Below are 27,260 nucleotides of genomic sequence, written 5' to 3'. Positions count from 1 at the left end.
GAATATAAAAATTCTCGACGAATTACCTTCGAGATTCGAGAATTTGCTCAGGCTCATCGATCCTCGCTAATTGAGATCAGCCCCTTAAAATTCATAATCAGACGAATTCGTAAATATATGTATATAATTGAACACTCGAAGACCAGGCAACGTTCAATGTTTCACCAGTTTATTAACCCTCACATTTCCATCCCTCTCTTATTGCCTATTGTCCGTTGTTCCGCCGGTTGTGACGAGCTAAAAAAAGCAGGGAGGAGAACTCCGTCGTATGTCCAGTCGCGAAAACGTTCGGGGTAAAAAACTTAGAGGTGTTCCACGATTCTTAAAGGAATCGACACAAAATGAACGATCGTGTGCGGTAACGAAAAGGTTCCGCGATGGGCGTCCTCCGGTGCTGTACAAATATTGCCGTTCAAAGTGATATACAAAAGGAATCGCGTAATCGAAATCGAACGACGATTTTCTTCTTCTTTTTCCTCTTCTTTTTTTTTCTTTTTTATTATGTTATAAAAGGGCTACCGGAAGAAAGAAGCAGGGGATCGAAGGTTCAGAAAAATTGTGCGTTTATTAGAGAAGATGACGCTCGACCAATTTCACCGTAATTCACTTCTTTTTCCACCGGCGTTTCTCGTTTCTTGCCCCGTCTTCACGCACATCAACCCCCGCGTCATTCTTTTCCATCCCCGTTTCCAGGGGGAAATGCTTTCGTGAAGAATCGCTTCGTGTCTCGTTGCTTCCGGTAGAAGTCGCCTTTTCCTTCATATTTCATCGTCATATATCTCGTGTATACGTCAATATTGTTTCACGACTGAACAGGGGCGAGGAGGAAATGATTGGATGTGGTCGTATATAAAAATCAGTTTCTGTCCACCATAATCGTTCTCTTCTTCGAGAATGAACGAAGCTTACGTTTGTTCTCGTTTTAGAGATGTGTTTAAATGAGATCACACGTGAAACGACAGTGGTTAATGGGAGGAGAAAGGGTGAACCGTTTCGTCGTTATTTGATCGATCAGTTGGAGGGTGGAAAACAACGAGACGGGGGTTGTAAAGCGTCAGCTTCTGCCTGTGAAATGCTCGATCGCGAATGATGTCTTCTCGCATGGGAATGGAATACGGAAGAACGAAAAAATCGTCCGATATTTGTCTCTCTTTCTCACCTTTACGCTCACTCCCTCCCACTCTCTCCCGCCCTTTCTCTCCCCCTCGTGCGCGCGATTCGCACCCTGCCACCATATTTATAATGCCGAACATATGTAGCACATGAGTGTGTGTGTGTGTGCGCGCGCGCGCGCGTTTGTGTTTGTTTATGTGTAGGTGAGATTTCATATATATTTATAATATATATATATTCTTGTTTTAGATTCCTTTTATATTCATATATATATATTATGTATATTCATATATTCGCATGTATAATTAGTTTTATCCTCCTTCCTCCGCCATCGTGTTTACTATCTAGAATATTATCTACAGGGCAGTAGCCAACCGCTGTGACTGACTGTGCGAACTTTTTTAGTATTTTTCACTCTTTGCTTTTTTTTTCTCTGCTTGTTTTCCTGTGCAATCGGCTCGCGACGATTTCGCGCGTCTTTCCCCTAAGCGTCGCTGATCGACGAGCTTCGAGCGAGCGATTTTTCTCTTTTTCTTTTTTTTTTTTCCTTTTTTATTCTTGGCGCAGCCACGTGACCAGGGGCGTATGTCAACCCTACGTCATTATCACGGGGAAGTAAAGATTATAGAAAATTTGTGGAACAAGAAGAAAATGGTAGTATCAAATGAAAGTGTCGATATAAAGAACTGTAGACTCAGATTTTTAATCGATTTTTTACTTTTTTCGCTTTTTTTTAATGCTTACGTTTTGTTGTTGTTTCTTTTGGTTTGCAAGATCAGGGATGAAACAGCGCAAACACAGAGGAACGTGACTCCAGTTCAGGTGTCCATCGGTTTTACTTTTACTCGTGGTCGTTGGATGGGTAAAATTGTGAGGTTCACAAGAGCGATATGGGACCCTGGTCACGTGTCTGTTCATGTGCATGTGTTGGAGCGTGTGTCTCGTCCGAGACACGCTTAAATTCGGTTCGTTTCCGCTTTCGCAGTTCCACACTCATTCCTCATTTTCTTTATTTTACTCTTATCTTTTCCTCCTTTCGAGCGCGCTGCTGTGAGATCCATCATGGTGAGATCAACTTGTCGAACGTTCGACCGCGTAAAGTAACAACCCTTAAACATCGATTAAGTACCTTCGATAATGAATCGCGGGTGTAAAAAAAATTTTTCGGTCGTTTACACAGCGTCGAACAGTATCCGAGCGAGCTTGAACGTCTCGCGCGAGAATCGAAGATATCGCGTCGCGTTCCAACTTCTTCGATCGTTCGCCATCTTTGTAAAAAAAAAAAAGAAAATGAAAAACGAAAGGTATCCGTTACATTCCCTCATCGATAAAGTAACGAAATTATATTAACAAGGACGATAACTTTGTGCAACAATAGGAGACGAAGAAACGTCACGCGACGTGATACTCTGTTCTCGCCGCCGCATCGATAGTATGACGAACGATATTCCAAATGTCAGTTCGAACTCGCGGTCCAAGTTGAAAACTTTCTCGCTTAGGCCTTTTTCTTTCATCCACGCCATCGTCTTCGAGCGATTCTGACTAGATCGTGCATCAATTTTACTCTTCGTTTTTTTTCTTTCTTGGTCATCCACGTGAGGCGTGTTCGATCCACGGTACGTCTCGCTGGCAGTAACTTGATGTACGCTGTTCGGGGACGACGAGCTGCTTCGTTCATTAGGATGGAGGCCATCTTGATGAACGATCCACGCGAAAATAGAAGTGAAACGGCTTCCAGGTTTGCAATGTGGCAGGCGTCGATGAGGGAAGATCGTCGAGGATTTCTTTCTTCTTCTCTCTTCTTCGTCTTTTGCATCCTTCCAAAGAAGAAATTTTCTACTTGCGCACGATGCGATTCGATCGGTTGATTTGGTTGATCTTTGGCTGTGTTCCGATGCGTATTAGATAATAAAAATGGTATCTGTGTATTCTCTAACTCTTTTCAAACGAAGTTCTTTACAGAGTTTTCGTTTGTTGCTGGAAGATATCGATGCAAGGCGGAGAACGTCGAAGGGATGTCGGAATGCAAGGGGCTGAATTAATTAAATCTCAATTAGCAATCGGATTGTCGAGGCGCGTAGCCTCTGGGTCGATCTCGAATCGCCGATGCAACGCGGCATGTTTAAAGAAACGGCGATTAAACGAGGAAGAACGTTCAGAGAATAGTGTCGAGGGTTCGTTGAATTAGCAATTCAAGATCGAGTACATGAATTTGACAAAGAAATTTGCGAACCTGCTTACGTTTCTACGATGCTAGTGCGATGGTAATAAAATACTTCACAACGCCTCCGTAATTGAATTATGCTAACGCTCTTTGATATTCTTTGACCTGGTATTCTACAGTCGAACGACATACTTTTCATCGAACGAGTATTCCACGAACGAGGCCCATTTACCATTTATTTGCTAATAAATTACTTCGATCTGTTCATGGTCCCGTTGCAGAAATCGCGATTTGTGACGAGACGAACCGTACGTCACCGATTTTCGAGTTCGTCTGTCAGATTACAAGTAAGGATGCCATCAAACGTGCAATATGTATATATATGTATATATTTATTATCAATATTCAAGGCTCTCAATATCATTGTTCGTATAAAGAGATCTTCGGACGATCGATAGATATCGTCAATAAATATTGAACATACGAGAAAATACGGTTTGTCGCAATAAATATTGACGATACGTCATCATTGGTGATATCATCAATATTTATTGACAAGCCGCAATGATGTTGAGAATCTTGAAATATTGACATTATTGATCGTCTGAGGGCACCCTAAGACCAGACGAAATGTCACTCCTTTTTCTATGAAAATAATCTCTGCCTCTATTAACAGAGATCCGTTTCATCGTCAACAAGACATTGAGAAAAGAGTGTCTTCTTTTAATGGGAGCCTCGTCACGGAATATTCGTCGTTTCGCTACTCTTTCGTTGATATTTTGGGGGATTCTAAGTATCCAACAATCGATTCTATTAACGACGATCGTTTCCAGCGTTGGATATTGCTTCGGCGATTTTCATTTCTTCGCGCGTCTCTTGGAACATGCAGAGCCCCCTGTGCTGCGAGAACTCGGGTCATTGTCTGTCTTGTGCAATTTTAATCACAGAAAAGTAGGATTGAACAATATCGGATGCTCATGCACAACCGAGTACATATTATTAGTGAAATTCTACGAATCGCAATTTCACAGGTTTAACGAATACAGTTTGACAAATGTAAGCTTGGCAATGAAAACACTTAGAGTTTTACAAATTACAAATCATTTCGACGTGATACCATACAATTTGTCTACGATCTAGAAATTGTGACTTATCAAAATTCGCTAATATCATTATCGTGCAGGATCCTGATATTTTGAATGACTCTATCATCCTGAGCGACCCAAGTTCCAAACGATTCTATCGCAGGAAATTCCTCGAATCTCTAGATCTTCCCTAACTCGTACGATGAAAGAGGTTCGACTGAATAGAGCGAGAAAGAGAGAGGGGTTGAAACGAGGGGACGAAGAAAAACAATGGTACAAAAGAAGAGAGAAAAAAGAAAGAAGAGAGCTCGAGAGCGGGGAGAGACAGAGAAAAACACGACTAATTCGTTATCGAGCGAGGGGTTGGGGTGGTTATGGTTATGTTTGTGTATGGAGGAGGGGGGAGAAAGAGAGAGATCATCGGCGATGATCAGTCGCTAAAGACGATGGAAATTAGGAACTTCCTTGAAAGATGAACGTCATCCCCGACCGACCCGCGTGTGTATATGTCTCTGTGTTTTCGATTCTTCGATCTATACTCGTGTGTCACGCGTGAACGAGCGTGTGTCCATAGTGTCCTGGAAGAAAGAGTCAATGGATCAACGCAACGTATACGCGATCCTTTCATGCTGCTCTTTCCTTTCTCTACTCTTTTCATCCTAGTCCTTGCTCCTTTCTTTTCAATTTCTCGTCGTTCCTCTTCATCTAGTTACTTTTATTTATTTAGTTCAGTCCATCGTCAAGTTCGTGCACGTTGGCCCCGATGTGGCATCGCGTGGAAGAGCGAGTCGCGAGTTTCGCTTCGGAAAACTTTTTATTTCCTCTTTCTCCTGTATTCTCCGACGAGAGGAGAAAATCTTCGAAATCTCCACACGCTTGAGATCCCGATTTTTATTTCATTCTATTTTATTTTATTTTATTTTACTTTATTTTATTTTTTTTTTCATTTTCTTTCTTTTCTTTGTTTGCTTTATGATGAGGGCAGAGAGATTCGTCGAGGCGCGACACCTTAGAGCTGATACTATTTCTTGTTGTTTTCACGCCGATGTCCTCCGGCTTCCGTCGTCATCGGCCAGCGTTGACAGCGTCGCGGCGTCCCCAATGTCGCCTCGGGGCTACCTACTGAGAGACGGAGGCTGTTGGTCCGCTGCCACCCCATCGTCCTTTTTTTTTTTTTTTTTGGTCGTTGAACGAGCGATTACGTGGTGGACCTCTTCCCCTTCGACTTGGCTGTGTTGCCGTGTTCCTGATTGCTCGATCCCGTCGTTCCGCTGCTCAGTCTCGCCGCCCGTCGATAGATCTCGCTGTTCACGAAACGGGGATACGAGTCCCGGTGCATCAGGGTGTAGATCTGCAGCTGGGCCTCGTCGAAGGTGTTCGGCGTTGGCTGCACCATGTTACGGTTCACTATTTCGCGCACTCGCGAGTCCAGACTCACCTGAAAATTGCAGGCGTGTGTTAGAAGCGTTGTTCGCTACAGCTAGACGTCGCAATTGTTATACGGCAAATTTTTTAAATCATGGTATAACAGCTAAAAAGTGTGTTTAATTAGAAAATTTTGGTTACGAATAATAATTACTATTATATAAATTTTTTTGATAATCATTATCAATTACGAGAATTTTATTTTAGTGGCGAATAACCATTCTCGATGACGGAAATTTAATTTTGCGTACCAGCAACCAATATAAATAACCGGAATTTTTCTTGATCACCAGTAACCTTTATCGATAATAGGAATTTTATTTTGGTTACTAATAGCCATTATCGATGACGGAAATTTAATTTTGTTTACCAGTAACCAATATAAATGACCGGAATTTTTTTTAGTTACCAGTAGCCGTTATCGATGGACTGAATTTTATTTTGGTTACCGATAACCATTATCGACGGCAACAATTCTTTCTGGTTCACGTATTCGGCTACTGTCGATTGTTATTACTGATAATTGGTATATATTCGTCGACAACGTAGAGGATATTAATTATAAAACTTGTATATTTTCATTAACAATGAAAAAAGACGATATGAAAATATATGAAACAAAAAATAGGGTGGAAGATATTGCAGTAGAGTATTTGTATTAACACTTGTATTAATATTGTTTCATATATTTTTATATTTTCCTTTTATTTAATAAAATACATAAATTTTATAATTGGGTATTTTTATACTGTCAATGAATATTAATTGTCAGTAATTTAGGAACAATTGACTATAATCGAACGTAACGAGAAAAAGCTTTTGTCATCGATATTGGTTAGCTGCAACGAAAAAAAAATTCGTGTCATCGATAATGGTTACCGGTAACCAAAATAAAATTCGAGCTATCGATAATGGTTTCTAGTAACGAAAAAAAATTCCGGTCATCTGTATTGGTTAGTGATAATTAAAATTAAATTTTCGACATCGACGATGGTTACTGCTAGCCGAAAACAATTTTAATCATTCATAATGGTTATTCGCAATCAAAACAATTAGAAATTAATATTTTTTAATCATTTAATTTTTTAAAAATGATTTGTTGATAATTGATTTCACTTGAAATAAAAATTAATTTTTACTCAGTGATTAAAAAATGTGTAAAATTACTGCTATTTTGAATCTCTGGCTAGAAAGGTCGATGTGTGATTTGTGAGATCATATAATGCCGCGTTTATGCTGTGAAATCGTCATAATATGATGTCGCGTTGTTCGTCTGCACTGAACATTAAAGATGCAAGAAAAATGCAAGCTAGGAGTATGTAAACATAATTGTAACAATATTTTATTAATTTTTGGTATTGATTTTTAGATTTGCATAAATACCTGTTAGCTTAGATTTTTAGAATTTCTCTAAGTCTAATTATTGTATTTTGAAAGACTATTTGAATCTGTCAACGATCAAAACGATAAGATAATTGTTGCTAAAACAATATTGTAATTTCCTTCTGTTGAAGAAATTTTGAAATCTTTCAAGAGATATATCTGTTAAAGAAATTTCTGTCCTTACAGATGTTTGAACTAAGCTTTCTCAGGTGAAGCAATGACGATGTTTGACTCTCGATAACGAAAGCGATAACGATGCAGACGATCGGTCATTTGTACAATATTCTACAGATTACGGTATTTACCGAGCGTATTCGAGGGCGGCAGATGCCTACTCGATTCTTTCACCAAAAACAAACACTTTATTATAGTACAAAGGAAGTTTAAGTAGGCCTTTAAAGAAAAGACACCAGTATTTATTCTTTCTTCCAATCTACTAAACTTTTCAAGCTTGAATTGTGTCAAGTTTTACATTATCAATAATTCCAATAAAAATTTAAATTAAAATTAATCGAAATTTAAATTAAATTAAATTTCCCATCTTGAAACCCCATCATACTCTTCTCACGTCCAGGTACAAAAATGAAAGACCTTTGGTAACAAAGCCTGGATATCGTCATAATAAATCAAATAGTTTAATATAGCTAAGCCTTAAATTAATCAAATTCTTCATCCCAACTTAACTCGTTAACTTGGCTCGGCTTCACAAACTTCTTATCGAAAAAATATCTACCGCTCTCGCTTCGCTAATATCACGCTATAAAATTTGATTCCACAAAAATCCAATTTTATAATTCACATTTGCAAAGTTCCATCCGCTACCTAAATTCTAATCGAAAAATCATTTGATAAATGAAATTGCTAAAAATCCGCAGAAAATTTACTACTAATTTAGTTAGTTAATCTAGCCTGAAACTAAATAATAGAGCCATACAAGCATCACGAACCTCTTTCTCCGAGACTGTGGATATGTAACGATCGTAGATGTAGCGTGCGTTCTCTTCGATCTTCTCGGAATTGCTCTCGTGTTTCAGTTGCTCGCAAGCGAGCCAGAACGCGATGTTCTCCTCGCTGTACTCGCTGAGGAGGAACTCCCTGAAGAATTTACGGCCCGCGTCGCTCCTCATCAGTTTATCGAAGGACGAGCCCCACGACCTGATCTCCTCCAGGCTGCACTCCACGTTTCCATCGAGACCATCCAAGCCGTCGAGTCCGTTCCCCGTGTCGCACAATTCGCTGTGTTCCACACCCGAGTTCCCTTTCTTCTTCCCCTGATCGATCGCGCCTCCTGCGCCTGCCGAATTTCCCCTCAACGCCGACAAACTGTTAATTTTGATTTACGATTTCTTTTAGTTTGTATTTCGATAAACGTTCGAAATAGTTTTCGGAAGTTTCGGGGGTTGGATGATCGTAGGTAAATTCTTACGCATTTATGAGAAATTTCAAAGTGCAAGAGACGTACGTTGATACAGGAAATAACTGAGGTAGAGTGCTTATTATATAATATTTCGTAGGTGAACTGATTTCTGCTTGGATCTTATCTCTCTTACTTCTGTGTTTATAGAAACATGAGATTGGTTAAATATCCAAATATCAGTGTGATCATAGGGGTAGGTTTGGAAGAATCGATTTTATACCGTGATTCGAAGGTTGTTTTTTTCCTTCTCGGTGAGGGTGCTGAGTATGATTGTACGGCAAGGCAAATACAGCCTTTTGTTGGCCGGTTATTTCATCTGAGTAAAGTTATTTGGGGGAGAAGAGTTTGTGGAGTGATTTGAGGGTTGTTTCTTTTAGTGCGAATGTGGTGTGGATTCTACGATAATAGATCTTTTTGGTGATTGATTATTTTATTCAAGCGAGGCTATTTGCAGGGTAGAATCGACTTTTTATTGCCATTTGAAAGATTCTTCTTCGCGAGGGTGCTAAATGCGATTGTATGCTAATGTAATACGTTCCTTTGTCGATGGACTATTTTACTCGAGTAAAGTTTCTAGGAGGAGAAAATCGACTTTCAGTTCTTTTCCCAATCCAACTCGCGTGAGTGATAAACCATGAACTGCAACGGTCCTTCTTTCAAAAACTGAAATTTCCTTCGCGAATTTTTACACAATGAACGAACCATGCAGGCGTGTCTTTCTTCGTTACATTCATTTACTAGTAATTTCAGTAACAGTAAAGAGAAAGATACCAGATACCGTAAAAACCACCAGGAATTACCTCAAAATGCCCATTTCACCGATTCACAAACTCGAAACTCGTAAAACAAACGATCCACGGTTAACCACTGCAATTCGACCGACGATGGCCACGGAACCGTAAAAACCAGGCCAAAGGAGAGGAAAATTCACAAAGGAAGTGGAAAAGAAAAGTAAAGATTCCGCGACGCTTGCCAGATAAAAAACTACAAACCGAGACGAAACGGAACGAACGAAAATAAAGGAGACTTTGTACGGTTTTCTCCGCGCGACGGAACGAGCTCCATTATTCCGGAAGCTCGCTCGTTTCGTTTCAGTCGACGACGATAACGTGTTGGAAGAGCCCGTGAGTTTCGTGGATAAACAAGCAGATAGCGATGGAGAAAGACGCGCGAGACATCCAGTCGGAAAAACATTTCCCCCAGTCCACCAGATTTCCGTCGAGAATGGACACGTGTTACGCATCCGGCGAGGGTTCCGTGCCAGCCACCGCGTAATCTATCGACCCAGGGGCGGTTATCGCCCGACTGAAACAGTCTGCCGTTCCAAAAAATTCGACCAACGCCGCGGCGAGTCCGTTTGCTTATCGTACGAATGCCTTTTTATTCGAGAGGGGATATTCACAGAGACTCTGTTCCGTTTCTTCGTGTATAAAGAGGCAGATCTATGGCTACGAGTTGTTTGTTTCGCGTGGAGGAGCGTGAGATTGGTGGATGTTCAATGGGCATTAGGGTGGATTTTCTCGGGGTTGCTAAAAAAGTTTGCCAGTCGATCGATGCTGCTATATCGGTGAAATAAGAAGTTTTGCTTTAAGCTGACGGGTTTCTGTTTTATTATCTCTTTCCTCTTGGAATATGAATTTTGAATTTATCGAGTCGGCGATATTTGTGGTTCCGTTTTGTCGCTTACGTTAAGGGATGCTGGTATGAATATGTATTTGCGGAATGAGATGCTTTAGTGTCGAGCGTGGTTTAAATTTTGTCATCGACTTCGTTTGAGGAGATGAATTCGCAGAAACTTATTTGGGTCTATGATATCTTCATTGTCTGTTTGTCAGCTGTAAGTTAGATAATCGATAGACGATGTGACGAATATTGGTGGAATGAAAAGTTTCAGCACGAGGGTATTTTAACTTGATGGACTTAATTTTTGTTAGATTCTACGTTTCAAGGTAGGAATTTTAAGTAACGTATTAAGCTGATGGTATTTTTAGTTTCTCTTTGTCGATTGAAAGTTAGGTGTGATATCAAAATCTCTTCCGATATTTTCGGCAATGTGAATGGAGGTTGATCTTGTTAAGTGGGATTTTCAATTTCTTTCGTGAGAATCGAGAGGAATTGCGCCATTCGTTTGCGTTAAAATATAGTAAAATGCTACGGATCGAAAAGAAGAAGTAATTTGAACGAACGCAGATGGCCTGCTTACCAATTATGCCTGCGTGCAGCATGAAACACAGAAAGAGTGTATATAGGTATGGCTGTTCTTCGATAAATAGGTCGTAGCTCCGTTTTAAAGACAATGGACTGACGTCGTTTCGCTTACGATTATATTACGAAACGCGGCGATAATGGCTTGTCACGCGGCAGGATACGCGAGTTATCGCGGGACGGTTTCGAGGATCGATCGTCGGTTGCCACCGTCTCTTCTTTTCCGCGATGGACGGATGAAAACGTTCGATCGACTCGTTGCTTTCAAGTCGAGCGCGTTTCAACTCGAGATTTCTAGTAAAAGTACGTTTTTTTTCTTTCTTTCTTTTTCATACGCTTATGACGAGTCGAGGTCAGCTTATTGTCTTTAATGAGATGCTCGGGACATAAGCGTGGATGCATTGCAGGAAGAGTGACATGTACTAAGCATGAAGCATCGTGAGGACGAAAGTTGTGGAATTAATAATTGAAGTTGAGAATTGTATTTAACTGAATCGAATAGCTGGTACGAATAAAAGGTAATGGCTTTCTGTATGAGCACAGTCATTGAATTAATTATTACAAGTTAAAACATCCAGTCTTTGTGTAATATATAACTAATATTAGCAATTGACCAATGCAACTGACATCAGTGTTACCAATCACGGGAATCGCTATTTTCTCGTACGAACAATCTTTGTTCCTTTAAATTTAACGCTCATCTAGTATCATAAGAAACTAGATGATCATAAAGTAACTTTATAATTAGATTTAAATTAAGTTACTTAATCTCAGATTAGCCAGTTTTCATTTGTAGTCCGTATCTTCTGAGACAAACGACGCTAATAGTTTTCATCGCATAAACTACGCAACGTAAGTGAACTAACCTACTATAAAATCAGATAACTCGTTTCAAATTGCCAACATCGCCTACCTATGTAACAGTGGCAATTGAAGCTTAATAGCTCTATATAACTCTAAATGACAACTAACAAAAAAAAATTACTACGATAAAGGGGCAGCTGAATAATAACCAACAACGAAAATAATCAGCCTAGTACCAGCCCAAAATCAAAAACGAAACGTACCTAACCAACCATTCTCGTGATAACAATTTTGACAAAATGATAAGGGCTTGTAAAGAAAAACTACGTGACCTTCCACAAACTTTGTCAAACCATTGGTGAAAAGAAAAAGCGGGATGTAGACAGGCACATTAATACCACGAGCAACTACAACACCAGCACCAGCACAGGCAACAGTTGTCCTTCTTCAAGCGGCCCATGATTCCGGATGACTGGCGTTGCTGCTGCTGCTGCGGCTGCTGCGACGAGGGTTGCTGCTGTTGTTGCTGCTGTTGCTGCTGCTGCGAGGACTGCTGCGAGTTGCCCGACGATCCGCTCGCCTGGCTTTGGCTCTGCGCGCGGAGCCGGCACCCACCGGCGACACCCTCGCCACCCCCTGCCCCGTGACTAACGTCGATCCCCATTGCAGTTGCACCGATTCCGCTCGACATCTGCAAACGATATCTGCGCTGGTCAGCCAGCCCTATCCCCAGCTCCGGAACCCATCATCGCTCCATCTCGCTAAAAATACACAGGCGCGCACGCCGAGTCACTGGAGCAACCGATCGACGCTCTTCGGCCTTTTCGCGACCTTAACCTTCTTTGTCACCGATTCGCCGAGAACACAATCTTACGGTGGATTAGCATCACGGTGTATTCCATTTTGCATGGAAGAAATTCGATGGTATAGTTTTTAGAATTTTCTTTGGAAATATTTACGAGAATGTTTAGTGGGATTAATTGAGAGGCAGCGTATAAACTATAATTACAGGCTGAGATGAATTGAATAAACGATGAATTGGATCGGACCAAGTACTCGTGTGCGTGGAATCAAGAAGATTGGAATGGTATATAGTCTTCGAGGAAGTTAGGAAAGACAAGTTTGGAATATGAATAGCTTGATGGAAGAAAAGCAGGAACGGCAAACGGCGAAAGAGGAATTGAATTGAAAAGAAAACTTAGGGGTAGACTGGGAAGAAGTGGTAAAGAATACTATATTCTTTGCAATATTCTTGGGAAGAGTTTGAAATGTGCAAGACTTAATTGAGGAAAAGCGGTAGGAAACGCGAATTGGCTTGGAAAGGGAACTTAGAGACGTGATAAGAAAAATTCTGATCAAAATTAATGAAAGCTGAGTAATGGCGAGTTGAGGGAGTAAATTGAATTGAAAGAGAGGGCTTAGAAACGGGACAGAGAAAATTACAAAAGGGAACATCCCTTGGAATCTTCTTTGAAATTTTGGAAATTAAAAAAGCAATGTGGTACGCTCTTTAGGTTTCTCTTTAAAAGTTTCGAAATACCCCTTTGAAACGTGACAGAATTAATGAAAGGAACGGTAAATTGGATTTACAGGGAAAACTTATGAGTAGAATAAGTGCATTTGAAGAAAAAAATGTTCTTTGGAATTCTCTTTAGAGATCACGGAAATGGTATTTAGAACGTTGGAAATTTATTAAGAAAAAGATGATAAGAAAAGGATAGAAGACGAGGATATTTGTGATCTTCTTCTAAAATTTTGGACACTGCGTGAAAGAATCGATAAGGGAAAAAAGTGATAGGGATGGTAAATTGAATTGGAAGTATCTAAATGGAGAATGTAGAGAAATGGAATAATTTGAAGTTTGTCAGGAGACTGAAGAGACACGAGTAGACCAGCCTTATGGATATTAGGTGATATTAGGTAGAGTCGATTCTAAATCAGTGTGACTATTGGTAATAATGAGCGAAGATTGACCACGGAAGTCTGTGTGCGCTCGAAAGCGACGATTCGAAATCACATTGTAGATTCCGATTGCTACGTTAGTATCAACGATGAAGAATTTATCCTCCAGAGAGTTTTAATTAGGGGAATCCGATTAAAAAACGCGGAATCGACGAAGAGAGGAATGTCGTTACTACGAATATACTACGAATATAGTCTTATAGAAATGTGTGCTAATTACAGTCTACAGTCGGTAATAAGGAAAGTGGTTAATGAACGTTTCCTTATTACATCAAAGCCTTAACTGTAGGTAGAACTACCAAGTCTATCAAAATGTGGGATTTTACATTTCTTTCTTTTATGATTACAATATTTAGCAAAATTTGACAAAATTAGAAAACTAGAATATATATATATAGGTTGTAATTACTATTACTTATCGTATTTTAAATCAAATTATTTATATATAGAATACTTCGATACGCTTAGGTCGATGGTTCTTGAGTTAGAAGGGCCAGCGATAAGAATATAATTATATTTCAAAAATAAAGAAAATGCAGTTGCCATTCTGCATCAACTATTATTTTGAGTTAGTATTAAGAATTTTCCTTAAGTAAAGAAATTTATTTAGCAAGCGAAGGAATTTATTTAATAAAGAAGACTGTGTATTCTCTGAAAAGGCAAGGAAACTCTTGTTCGTTTGGCAATAGGTTTGAATAGGTTGAAAGTTTCGGAGTCGAATTTAATCAAGGTAGAAAGCACGCACGTGATTCCATTCACTATTTTAGAATATCAAAGCATTGAATAGAAGTGGCCAGAAAGAGGCCGCTCCCACGTATCGGGGTAGCTTTTATTAAAAAAAAAAAAAAAGGAAAAGGGTTAACTATGGGCTAGTGTATGGCATGTACCAAAACTTCCTCTTTCTTTCTCTCTCTATCTCTCGCCCCATATGTATTTGAACACTCGAAAAACATCACAGTCGGCTCGCACGCGGAAACACGATAAAGTCGTTAAGCTCTAATTGAAACAACCTGACCGTACGGTAATTGACACATAAGCTTTCAAAAGCCAACCAATTTGTTTGGATACGATTGTCGCACGCTCAGCTGCACCTATCGATCCGTTCGTATCTTCGAAGTGGGCACGGAAACGATGAATTCAAAATCTCACAGGAAGCGTGTGAAATTCGTGAAACGCTGGACGCCACGAAAATTCTTGAAAATTTTGAAGAATTTCTCCAAAAATTCCGAAAAGAATGTTTAAAAGAGTACTACATAGAAAGATTCCAAAAAGACCCCAAGAACTTATAAAAAATCTCAAACATGAAAAAGATCGTAAAATGTTTTCATCGCAAAGATTCCAAAAGGTTCTCAAGGTGTGATCGAAGTAGCCAAAAATTTTCAAAACTTTGACTATGTTTTAACAAAAATTCTAAGATACTTGAATTCTACAAGGTCTTCAAGATCTCAAGGTATCGAAGTATCCTAAACTTACAAAATCTTTGTAATGTTCTAAAAAGAATTTTATTAAATTTCAACAATTAAGATTCTGAAAGATCTTCAAGCTTTGCAGAGTATCGAAGTACCTGAAATTTGAAAAATTTCCAAAACCAAAGAGACCATCGAGATCGCAACAAGTTCTCGAGGTATCCGATTATCTTGAATCGAAGGAATTAACCCCTCTACTAAAGCGAAATCTCGTGGATCGCCTCTTCACTGATCACAATCGCTCTCTCTTCCTCTTTCTTTCCCTATTCGCTTTATTTTTACGCGGCGGTGTATATCGATGATCCGCTTGGCGAGCAGCTTCGCCACGATAACGCGTTCGAGAGTCGCTTATACGGGCTGTGGGCACCGATTGATAAACAGCAGGCCTTCGTGCGGCGCGTGTGCGTGCACGAAGATGGAAGATCGAAGCGTTTGGAGACGAAAACGCGTGCCGGTTCATTGCCATTGCGAATCGCGGTCGCGAACGCGATTTTCGCCGATGACGGAGCGGACAGGCGGAAGTGGAGGGGTGAAAATCGAAGCTACCACGAGAAAAGCGCGTCTGACGGCGCTCCGAGGAAGAATTCACAACTCAGCGAGTGTTAGAAGATGAATTTTCTTGGAAAAAATTGCAGTGTACTTATAAATTGGAAAATTATCTATTTAATTTTAACCAAGGTTCGTTTAATCTCAGATTAAGTTATGATGGTTGCAAGGATCAGTCGATTTAATTGATTTAATTCAAATTGGATACTTTAGGGGAAGTGGACGTGTTAGATGATGTTAGGATATATTAATTTCGTTGAACAATTTTGTTTGGTTTAATAATTAATTGGAAATTTATTTATAGGTTGTAAATGTTATTTAAGTTAAGCTGTATTGGTCGATGCGATAAAAGAGGGTGTTAGAGTGGTTTCAGAAGATATTGTTTGTAAGAACTTAGATTAGAGATGTAAAGAGGAAAATGTTTATATATTGAAAGCTATTTTTGGAACTATTTCAGTATACAATGTGGTACATTAAAAAAGAAACGAGAAGAAAAAAGGAAGATTGGAGAGGATCCCTTTTTCGAGAATGTCAAAATTCAAGCTGTATCTTTCACGATTGCTTGCAAGTAATGATACGATTTAATAAAGCGATAAAATTATTCATTCTTCAATGTTACTAAAAATAAAGGGGTAATTTTTTATCTTTAGTGTTTTATTCTTCGAGTTTAAAACGAACGTATGCAAATAAATCGAGATTATGCAACGTAAATAACGAAAAAGTTAATTAAACGTGAAAAGATGAAGAGAAAAAAGTTTGCCAATAAAACGATAAGGAAAACGTGGATACAAAATGATCGAGGGATCTCCGGCGACTATTGGAACGTTGCCTAAAAGTGCATTCGCACAACGTTTACATATTCCGAAAGATACGAAAACATTTTCATTTGTGAAACATTCGCGTAAAAAAGGAAAGAAAGATTTTCCCAAAGGCTGCATTTCTATTTTTGAATACCGTATTCTCCGGACGATATTATAACCTTGTTCGAGAAAAGGCTTTTTCCGAAACATCGTACAGTATTCGTGCACCAGTGCAACAAGCTCAGACACTTGTTGATGCACGTATCATCATCGAGTGGCAGTGACTCGAAACGTTAAAGCGTTATCGACGCTAATGTGCAAGAGGATCGACCCCATCGACGAATTGCTCCATTCCAAAGCACGTGCATAACCTGACCAAAGTATGTCAAACCCGTTTGTATTGTACATTGAGTTTATTTTACCAATTTCAACCGACTTCGTTCCTTCGAATCATCGTTCCACGTATCTTCCGATATTCGAGAAACGAATGTACAAGTTGATCGAGGATACTGTGTTCGAAAGTTATGATATTGTGAATATTTAGACTTTTATGTAGAGTGTTAAAAGATATGTAGTCAGTATTTATAGATTCCAAATAGATGAAAATCGTGGAAGAAGTTTACGTTAAAAAATGTCGACTGAGATTTATTGTTTATCAATATTATGCCACAAACTCATCGTATTTCATAAATTTATTATTAGACTGCGGATGTTTATGCATTAATGAGGAGTAAAATTTGTAAAAATATACGGAATATACGTATACGGGCAATGCGTATAGTATATGCGTATAGTATTTTAGATCTCGCACTATAATATCTAGATTATATGTATATCTGTTATATATTATATATTATATATTATAAATCTGACAGATTATATCTGTCGTTCATAGAAGTGTTCATAAAAATATGAATTTGCGTAAACAACCGCAGTCTACTTCCAATAACAGCTTCTTAGGGGCACTTTACCTGGATGTTCAAACCAGTGACCTAGATTTCAATTATTTCCAACTCGCAATAACTAACCTCGAAAATAAATTTTCTTCTAACCTCGTCCAATAAACCGATAACGAGTAGCACACGAATTTTTCGTGTCGCGAGGATCGCGAAACCTGGATTTGGCGCGTGTGTCGGCAACAACTATTCATCCGGGCCGAATATAAAGCCCGGTTGGATCAACAGGCTCGACACAATCTAGCTAACCTAAATCCTCGCCACTGCTCGACGTTTTCCAGCTGTTAACTGTTCCTACTATGAAATGATTCTTCAATCTCTTCTCCCATTTTCCAACGCTCATGAGAATCGCTATTTGAAAATAAAAAATTCTATTACCAAACGAACAATAAAATATCCACGAAATATAAACGGAAAGCAGACGCATAGTGAGCGAGAGAGAAAAAGAGAGAGAAAGAGAGAGAGAGGGAGAAATATGTATATATATAGGGGAAGAGAGAGAGAGAGAGAGAGAGAGAGAGGGATAGGGAGAGAAGGAGAGAGAGAGAGAAAGAGAGAAAGGAGCCACACAGGACGCAAGCTCTCGCTCGCATCTCAACCATCGACAGGGCATCTCTCAATCGATATCACATCGCCTCACCTCTATCATGTTCCATGCGCCCGAAAGCGAGTCCAGCTCGCTTCCCGCGTCCCTGCGATCTCAGCTTAAGGACGTTCACTTGGTCGAGCGAACGCGACCAAGCAGCCGTTTAATCCGAACTTCGTTATCCTCTTCGTCACTTCCGGTGCGGTACTCGTGAATCGTATCGCTAAACCTTATCCCGGTCCACCCGCGGGACTCAGGCCTCTTCGGGCCTCGCCCGAACCCTGCATGCTCCCAGCACGCGCTCTTCGCAGCCCTCGTCGCGTATGTTACAATCGCCTCAACCTTTTTCACTCGTGCCACTCACTCACGGACGGACACATACGCGCGCACCACGCACCACACGCACAACGATGCTCTTGGGCTACGCGAGCCGCCCCTTCGTCACTGTGCTCTTCTTCGTAGTCTGTTCGCGACCGACTCCCTCGACGATGTTCTCCACGACTATGCTATCAACGTTGATCTCAACGAAGTCGGTAGCAACGTCGGTGTTTGAACAACAACAATCAGTCAACGAATCGGCGCGCCTTGGTCCAGCCAGCGGATCGTCCTCAAGCATTATAACAGTACACCACCGGCCATTTCCCGCCCGCTGGCTCGTCCAGCCTTGAAAAGCTCCCTAAACAGAGCTTCCTCTTTCTCCTCTTCCTCTTCTTCTTCTTCCACTCGTTCGCCGGCAACACGATCACCAGCGAGACGCGTTCAACGGCACCCAACAGCAAGGCGACACCACGACGACACCCAACCCCATCCAGCGAGCGGAGCAGCTCCGGCGACAGGAGAGCAACCGCCGCGGTGGTGTAGAGCGCGCAGATCGGCACACGACGCGAGAAGGGAAGGCGGATGCGCGACGGTCGATCACACGCCAAGGGAAAGATAGACTCTCAATGGCGTCCCCTATGGGTGGGCTCCGGTGGCCGCGCCGCTAGCCAGACTCCACTGTCGTTGATCCTGTCCCATGAGGATTTCGTCGCTGTCCATCGACACCACCACGACGACCAACGAACCTCTATTTTCTCTCTATCTCTATCGGCCAACCAGTAGAACGATTCTAATTTCGAATCGTTGGAAAGCAGGAGTGTGTACGACGGGATGGATGGATGGATGGATGGATGACGAGCGTTTCACGAATTCCACCGAATTGCTCCACCGGTTAACTACGATACGTCCTCCAGCCACGGTTCGGCACGACGATTCGATACGATGACGACGGCAGCGAACTATTATGGCGAATATTTAGTAACGAGCAGCAACACGTAGATCGGGGACGAGAGAGTAGGTTGGTGTCTGCTGGCTGTTGCTCGTCTTGATCGTCTTCTCTCGAGGTTCGTGGTCGTGCAGCTCACGGCGCGGTTCGTTCGGGCTGTTGCTCGCGTGGGCGGCCAGAACACGGCGCTGTTCTCGCTACGTCGCGTCGTCCGCTACGTTGACGGAGTATAAATAGGTTTCGTGGCTCTGTTTGAAGGTGCTGCGTGCAGGGCGCTGGCGCCGCCAGCAGCTAGAGCGCCGCTACCGCCGCCTCTGGCTGTTCCGTTTCGTCGCGACGCGTTGCCTCCGCTCTCGTGTCGTCGCAAGTTGCCGTCCTCGTGTTCGTCCTTTTGCGCCAAAACACGCACAGCCTGTTGTTGCTTCTGCTCACCGTGTATCGTTATCAAGAAGGATAGTAAAGGATGGATACGGAGAGTCTCGTGTTTGTAGCCGCTGAAAGGGCGGCGAAAGCTAGCAGCAAGTGGAAGCGAGGGGAGAAGAAACGCGAGACGCGATCGGAGCGCGCAGGGGCAGAGGAGAACGGCGCGAATCGGGCGGAAGAGAGAAACGGAAAGGCATCGCGGAGCAAACACGAGCCTCTCAATTCATCCGGGCAATTCTTTTAAACCCTTTCGATTCCACTCGCTATCGGGCTTGCGTTTGTCATTCAAGCGTATCGAGTGAGCTGGGGGAGACAGAGAGGGAAGTTTGAACGGTGAACGGTAACGAGGGAAACGGATAGGATGAGAGAGAGAGAGAGAGAGAGAGAGAAAGAGAAAGAAAGAGAGAGCGAGAGAGAGAGAGAAGGGAGAGGAAGGCAGAGAGCAGAGCGTGAACGAGTCGGTGCGCTGGTTATTGATTGGCAGAAGTCGAGACCAGAGGGAGAGACAAGCCCACGGCGCTGTCACGCTGGACACCGACCAGCTAACCCGCTTACGTTCCGCCTCGAGTTTCTCGCGAGCCGCGTCGTTTCCACCGGAACTACCCAGAACGTTTTTCTCCAATTTGATCCTCTCTCCCTCCTATCGAATACACTCTCGACGATCGACGATCGTACGTGATCGCGAATACGAAATACGAATGTGATGGGTTGGTTCTGTCGATCGAATCGAGTGGTAGCTGCTGAACGAACGATGTTACTGAACCCCGTGAACGCGTGCTCTCGTTTATACACAAGGTCGCATGGAAAGAATTTTACACTGGCTGACCGGAGTTATCAACGTGTGCACTATGCATTGACTATATTACACGTCGTTCAACGATCAGTAGCGATCGGCGATCGATGGCGCAAGTTTGTCGGAAATAAAAAAGAAACGGAACAGGGTCATCGAGTTGTTCGGAGCGATGGGGTGTAGGCCAAGGGTGGTACTACGATCGTAGCCACCGATCCGGCTCGAAGCACGGGACACTTTTTGCGCTGACACTTTCCTAGCCACTATCACCAGAGTGTACACTTCCTTGCAGCCTCTCTCTTCTTCTCCCTTCTCCCTCTCTATGTTTCAACGGGCCGGGCCGTCTTTCACCCCGTTTCACCGTGTGGCGTGGTGGAAAACGTTCGAGGCGTATTTCGGCGTGTCCCACGACGCGATTGCCCTCTTCCTCCACCACCACCACCGACCACCTTCTTCGTTTCCCTTGTCGCGCACACACTTAGAATCGCGTTAGCACACACACGCTCTTCTATGTGCTACACGCCCTCGTTTCTCACCCCCACGGCCGGATCTCGGACGAATGTTCGTAAGAGAGCAGCCTTTCTCTCTCTCTCTCTCTCTCTTTCTCTCCCCCTCTCCCTCTATCTCTCTCTTCCTCGCGTAGTTTAAACAGGTTCCTCGCGGCCAATATGGCGGATACCGCGCTGACGCGATGCGTTGGCCACCACTGTTGCCTCCGTCGTCGATGGTCTCAGCGACGCTGACGCGAGGCGTCGCGACACCATCCTAGCCGCCGCGCCATCGCTACACCGTAAAACGCCGACGCCGACGCCGACGCAGCCCGGACGTCGGGTTCATGCTCGCGATCCTGCGTGCGAACGACCTACTGATGGACGCCTTTCTTTTTTCCTTTTCTCTCCGTCGATCGCATTACGTGAGTCCTTTTAGCTTTCTCGGCTAGAAAGAGGGTTGGGGAGGGTTGAAAAGAGAGAACAGTGTCAATGAGCCCCGGCGAATTTTACGAGTTTGGACGGTTCTACGTTGACTTTTGGCGAATGGGGAAAAGTACGGCGAGAGACGATTAATGTATGAAATTTATACTGAAGAAATAAAAGATACGTGATATAATATAATACGTAATGTAAGGGATCCTTTTCACGAGGGAATGTAATTTCCATAATACAAGCCTTTATTCATGCCTATATTTTACTGAAGGAAGGAAAGATAATGAGGTGAGGATCATGAATGGATGGTTTGGTGGCTTCCGAGATTCAACTTTAACCCTTCTATTGTTTCTAGGCTAGTTTTCTATGCAATTTTCTTTTACCTTTGATACAAAATTTTTATCAATTTTTAGGGAGGTACAAGCAAGTTATTATTGATATGGTTCTCCAGTTTCCAAGGTTCATTTTCCAGATTTGAGATTATTTTCAATGAAAGAACGTTTCTTTTCAAAACTGAAGTTATTTCTAACAAATTCTCCTAAAATTTAAAATTACTTCTAATGAACAGACAGCACGATCTACGTATCTATAATAACAAATTTAAAAGACCGCACCAGGATTAATATGACTTTTTTATACAATCATAAAAGAATTGTGTTTTCGTTTAATAAAGTTTAATTATTTATTCCTTCAGGTCTAATTTATTGGGTAATTAATGAGGTTGTTATTGGGAAAGTATTTGTAGATTAACAACGATGGTTGTAACAGGTGCCGTAGTTCGCGCGCAACAATAGGCGAGTGATCTACGTGAGAATAATAAGCGATGACGCATACCACGTGCCACGGAGGATGACGTCGAGGTTTGACGTCGACCAAGCGTACTTGGTGTTATCGCTTTTGCGCTTGCATTCTTTCAAAACGTGCTTCGATCTATCGCCTCTCTTATTTTCTTTCCAGGAAAGCTGCCACTCTATGTACATCATATTCTTAGAAATAATAATCAACCACAGTTACTTTAAATTTTCCTTACTTTTCGACAAATACAATTTTCCACGAATATCGCTGACTGTAATTAAAAAGGGAAACTAAGTCCAATAAGAGATTTATTTTTAGCTCCTCTTAATCGTAATTGGCGAACTCCGCTCGTAACCCTATCGATTCCCCAATTTCATACGTTCCTTTACTGGCGAAGGAAGTTACACGTGTGTCATAATCTTCCCATGCATTTACATATACTTATATGTCACAACGTATCTTCTCTCGAGCGAGAACAAGCGCCTTTACCTTCCTTAGAGTGAACCTTCCTTCCGCTTATTTACACGATCCTATGTACGTATGTTCGTTACATAACTGCACATAAAATGTTTCATCATTAAAAATCTAAAAGCTTTTGGCCAAATAGTTGCATCAAAATTAAGAATATTTAAATTAGGAAAAAAGCGATAAACCGATATATACGAAGGGATGGTTTTGATGAGAATATTTATTTTATTAAAGAAATAAAAATGAAACAACGAGTTTACGTATTATTTCATTGATAAATTTGTCTCTGACTGACAGTAATAATTCCGAATGTTAATTCAAAATAGTTTGGACTGTGCGCTCATCGAGTTCGTCCATTGAAATCTTCTTCGTTGACGGAAATTGACCGGAACTTGGTAAAGTTGGTGATGTGATAAAGTTGGGCGGATCCCTTCGAATCGAAGCTACGGACATCTAGCACCGAAGAAATCAATTTTGTAAAGAGAAAATCAAAAGAGTCGACGAGAAAACATCCTCCACGATATACGAGACGTAGCGTAGACATTAAATAAATATACATTGACTAGAGACAGGATACATGTGATATTAAATGGGACTTCGTGTCTCACGTTCTGAAATACCGACCTCGAAAAAAAATCAGTGTTTTTCACGCCCTCTACAATTTGCAACGTTGCGTCATGACGATTGTGATTATAAATCCGTTTGAACTATACGTTTGAGCGGGCTCCGTTTATTCAAACAAAACTTTGAAGCTATATTATAACCTCTGCCAATACCTTCAGATCGTAATTGAAAAATTTCAATACTCACTACTTCTTTAGAATCAAATATGTTTTACTGTTTCTTCTCAAAGACAAATTTACCAAATGTCCAGCTGGACAAATTGTAAAGTACAAATTAAATAATAAAAAAAAGCCAAATACAATGAAATCGTAAGCAACGAGATTTTTTCGTTCAATCGTGCGTGCTAGGATTAGTGAGTCGCATAGTTTGGTTTCTTCGGTGATGGGTCCAATGTTCAAACATGTTTATTTGAGCTCAGATACGAGCTCAACTCCCACTAGTTCTACCGTTCACACTCATGCACACTTCAATAACTAGCAACTTGTAATATTTTTATCGAAAAATATTTGAAAGATATCTCTTGGAGATGTATCATCCAACTCTAGGTATCTCCCAACCACAGGAACTTAAGGTTTTCACGTGCACGGAAATACGTCGCGTAGGTTCGTTGGTTCTTTTGAGGGATCGTTTCGTTTCTTTTTCTGAAATTTTTTCGAAATCTCAAAATTTCATCGATTTTTATTTTATTCTTTGACCGATCGCGGTTCTGTTCGCATTCCTGTTTTTAAGGGAAGTTCAGTTAATTCAGGCCAGGTAATTTTTCGATATTGAAACGTATTAGTGTTGCGAAAGCAGGGTATTAGAGTTTGGCACAACGATTCGTATTTCCTTTTTGCAAGACACGAAATTGCGAATGGTGTCAGTTGCTTCATTTCCTTTCCTTCGTTCCAAGTTAGACCAACGTATCTTTAATACTGAATGGTGCCAGCAGGATTGTAAATAATTGTACAATGTCTGCAGAGATACGTGTGAGTGTCGCGCGGGATAATCGATGTAGCGTGGCATGTGCCTTATTTTAAATTTGCGAAGATATGTGTAAGCGTTGTATCGGAGATAAATGTAGCGCGCTGTAACATGCTTTGTTTTAATTTTGTTAAAATTCATGTTAACGCTACGTGGGAGGTAGGTGCTAATTTGAATTACGAAATATCTATCTCGCTTTACGCAGAATCATGGACAATAGAGTCGAAGCTCGACATTCTTCTTAACAGCTTGAATGTCGAAATTTATGCGTAATGTTGGCTGATACATAGGCGAGACCTGGTAATTGGCATGGTTTTCCAGAGATTAATCTTCACATTGTTTTCATATTCGTTAATTAATCTTCGGAAAACGATGCCAAGCTAAGAACTATACTAATGCAATGCACTCTAGACTATCGATTATCCAAAATTTGTTGCAGAGTCCTTGACTGATCTAGACTAGGCTAACAACTCGTCATAGGACGCCATGGGATATCGCAGGGACATCGTGGGATGCTTGCGTCTTAGTTTTAGTTAATTATAAAATCGTAGACTATAATCTACGATTGGTAGCGATTTGTCTAATCGTTTTGTAGGAGATAGATGTTACATGATGTACACTTACTTTTAAGTTTGTGAACGTCTGTGTAATCTTCCTGTGGGAGATGGTAAGTGGTGTATATTTATTTCTGAGTTTTATATTTAAAACTTAGTTCCAACTTTCAGCTACACAGCCAACGTGGGATGCATGCGTCTAGTTTTAGTTAATCATAAAACATATAATCTTAATAAATTACAAGCACCTGCCGTGGAAAGCTGTGTGATATCGCAGGATGTCATGGGATGCACGCTACAGCTTTAATTAATTTTAAGATGAATATATCTGGGCTAAGTTTATTATGCGTGCCTTTTGTACAAAGATATGTTGTCTAACTTGGAGACAAAAGTTAGAAGCTCCTTCATTTAATCCCCTTAAATATCAAATTATCAAACAAAGCAATCGATTTAACAAAATGTTTGTAGTTTCAGTTTTTAAATTTCGCTCCAATAGTCCTTGATCCGAAAGGCTACCAGTATGGCTACGATCTAATATATTCTTGTTTAGGTAGGTTTTGGTTCTAAGATTTTTATTAAGTTAAATTTATGCCTTATTTTGGCTTGACTAGTGAGAGACGACGAGGGACAAAGTATTAAATTCTAAGTATTAGTCTAAGTTGAAAGCATTAATTTTAAGTCTTCGTTTTAATCCTTAGTTTTGAGCTTTAGTTTTAAGTCTTAGTTTTAAGTTGCATCATTAATTTTAAGCATCATTGCATGTAATGTACGTAATGTGTGTACAGTATACAGTATTTTATTATTTTTATAGTGTATAAGAATTTTCTAGAATATTGTGAAAGTATAGAATTCTATAATTCGCTGCGATTATTCTACTCTAATGTCATATGTACAAGGCTTTATGTAGTTTTAATTCAAAACATTACTATGTACTGAATCGATAATGTCGCATGTGACACGAAAATGATAAAGGGGCTGGGTGACCCCCAAAACGTAACACGAAAAAGCATTGTATGCTAGGTCTATTCTACATGTCGTCTGTGGTACTATCTCGTGTGTGCCAGCACTCCACTGAATCGATAACGTCGCATGTGACACGAAAATGGTATGCCTGGTCAGGTGATCTTCAGAACTTGGGACACGAAAAAGCATTGTATTTCACATCTATTCCATACTTCGTCTGTGGTATAACAAAACCGATGTACTTTTGGTCGATCGGTATTTCAGAACATGTGAAGTTTCATAATATGTTAAGTTTACGGATTATCTTATACTGTGTCTGTACCATCGCATAGCAATTCGATTTTTGTCGATAACGCAGATTACTGTAATTTACTGGTTTCCGACATCGCTTCTCTCGACATTACACAGAATTATACAACAAACTAATTTTAACCAGAGAACAATACGTGACTTCCGATCCTGTTCGTTTTTAAAACTATAACCAGTATTTCAAAGTGAAAATCAGAATTTCAAATTGATTGAAATTCGTTTATATGTTTATTGCAAATCAGTAGCCTTTTTACATCAACTTCTATTATAACTTCACTTATTATTGGAGTAATGTAGAATTTTCAATAGGAAGCAGGAAACATATATAGAGTGATGTATTTTATATTACAAAATTCAGAGAAAAATCGGAGACGAGGTAAATTCTAAAGACTCTATGGAGAAATTGATCCTATCGGTATCGGATTTTTCTATTAATAGAAAGCTCCTAAAAACTTAGCCGCTCCGATTCACGCTTTACGCTCGGTGCTTCGATCTTCCACCCTGTAACCTTTAATTTACCTATATTTCTTATAAAAGCTATCTCAAAAAATAGTATTTATAGCGGAACGAATTCCACAGTTTCTCTTCTATTATAGTCATTCTCTTTCCTCATTGTTAAAAATAATCATTTCCAATCTGAACAAATCTGCTCTATCATCCACCCACGACCTTCCTACCCTGCTGCAAATTACGGAATCTTTCTTCTATTTAAAAGATGGGTTCTGCCAAAATTTTTTCACGATATCCATCCGGAAACGATACGAGCCTTCCACAACCCATACGAAAGCGAGCAGAGCACCCTCGTTCCAAGGATACGAACTTCCGGCAAGCAACTTCCGTCACCCTTCTCCTGCAACTTTCTCAATTCAACGGATCCTCTGTCGTTTCGAAAATACGGACCTGCATGAGACCCAATGTTCCAGACCCTTCCAAGTAATGGTTTTCTCGACAAGGACCTCGGAAGGGCCTCCGTAAATTCTCCTCCCACCCCAGCGAATCCGCCCCTCGACCGGCTGACTGCTTCGTTGTGAACACGTGTAGGGAGGTTCGCTTCGGTTCTTAGTGTGCGTGCGTGCGTGTGAGTGTAGCGAAGAAGGAAGAGACAGGCCGACACTGTGAGGCACTGCGACCACAGAGGCACGCACACATGCGTGAACACCTCCATACAGCGTGGAGGGTATGCACCAACACGCGTACAACGATCCGTCGTCGACTCCGACATCATCCTCGTCGTCCTAGACGTTTCTCTGCCTGTGCTGGATATGTGCTGAG

At 41.0% G+C, this 27,260-nt stretch overlaps 1 protein-coding gene across 3 annotated transcripts; it reads right to left on the bottom strand.

The window, feature by feature from the left end:
* Nucleotides 1-152: 152 nt before the first annotated feature.
* Dhit (regulator of G protein signaling double hit) lies at nt 153-20,919 on the bottom strand. Of its 3 annotated transcripts, none has more exons than XM_033343663.2 (4): nt 17,967-20,919; nt 11,995-12,287; nt 8,118-8,493; nt 153-5,800 (listed from the first exon to the last, which is right to left on the bottom strand). In XM_033343663.2, exons 1-4 carry the CDS (start codon nt 17,973-17,975, stop codon nt 5,561-5,563), a joined length of 918 nt encoding a protein of 305 aa, XP_033199554.1. In that variant the 5' UTR covers nt 17,976-20,919; the 3' UTR covers nt 153-5,560. The 3 variants fall into 3 exon arrangements, with proteins under 3 accessions (XP_033199554.1, XP_076480358.1, XP_076480359.1); XM_076624243.1 differs by having other exon boundaries at nt 11,998-12,287; XM_076624244.1 differs by having other exon boundaries at nt 12,019-12,287.
* Between the last annotated feature and the right edge of the window lie 6,341 nt (nt 20,920-27,260).

Source organism: Bombus vancouverensis, chromosome 14, assembly GCF_051014615.1.
Source record: "Bombus vancouverensis nearcticus chromosome 14, iyBomVanc1_principal, whole genome shotgun sequence".
NCBI classification, from domain to species: domain Eukaryota; kingdom Metazoa; phylum Arthropoda; class Insecta; order Hymenoptera; family Apidae; genus Bombus; species Bombus vancouverensis.
This window is presented reverse-complemented; position numbering and strand designations above follow the sequence as displayed.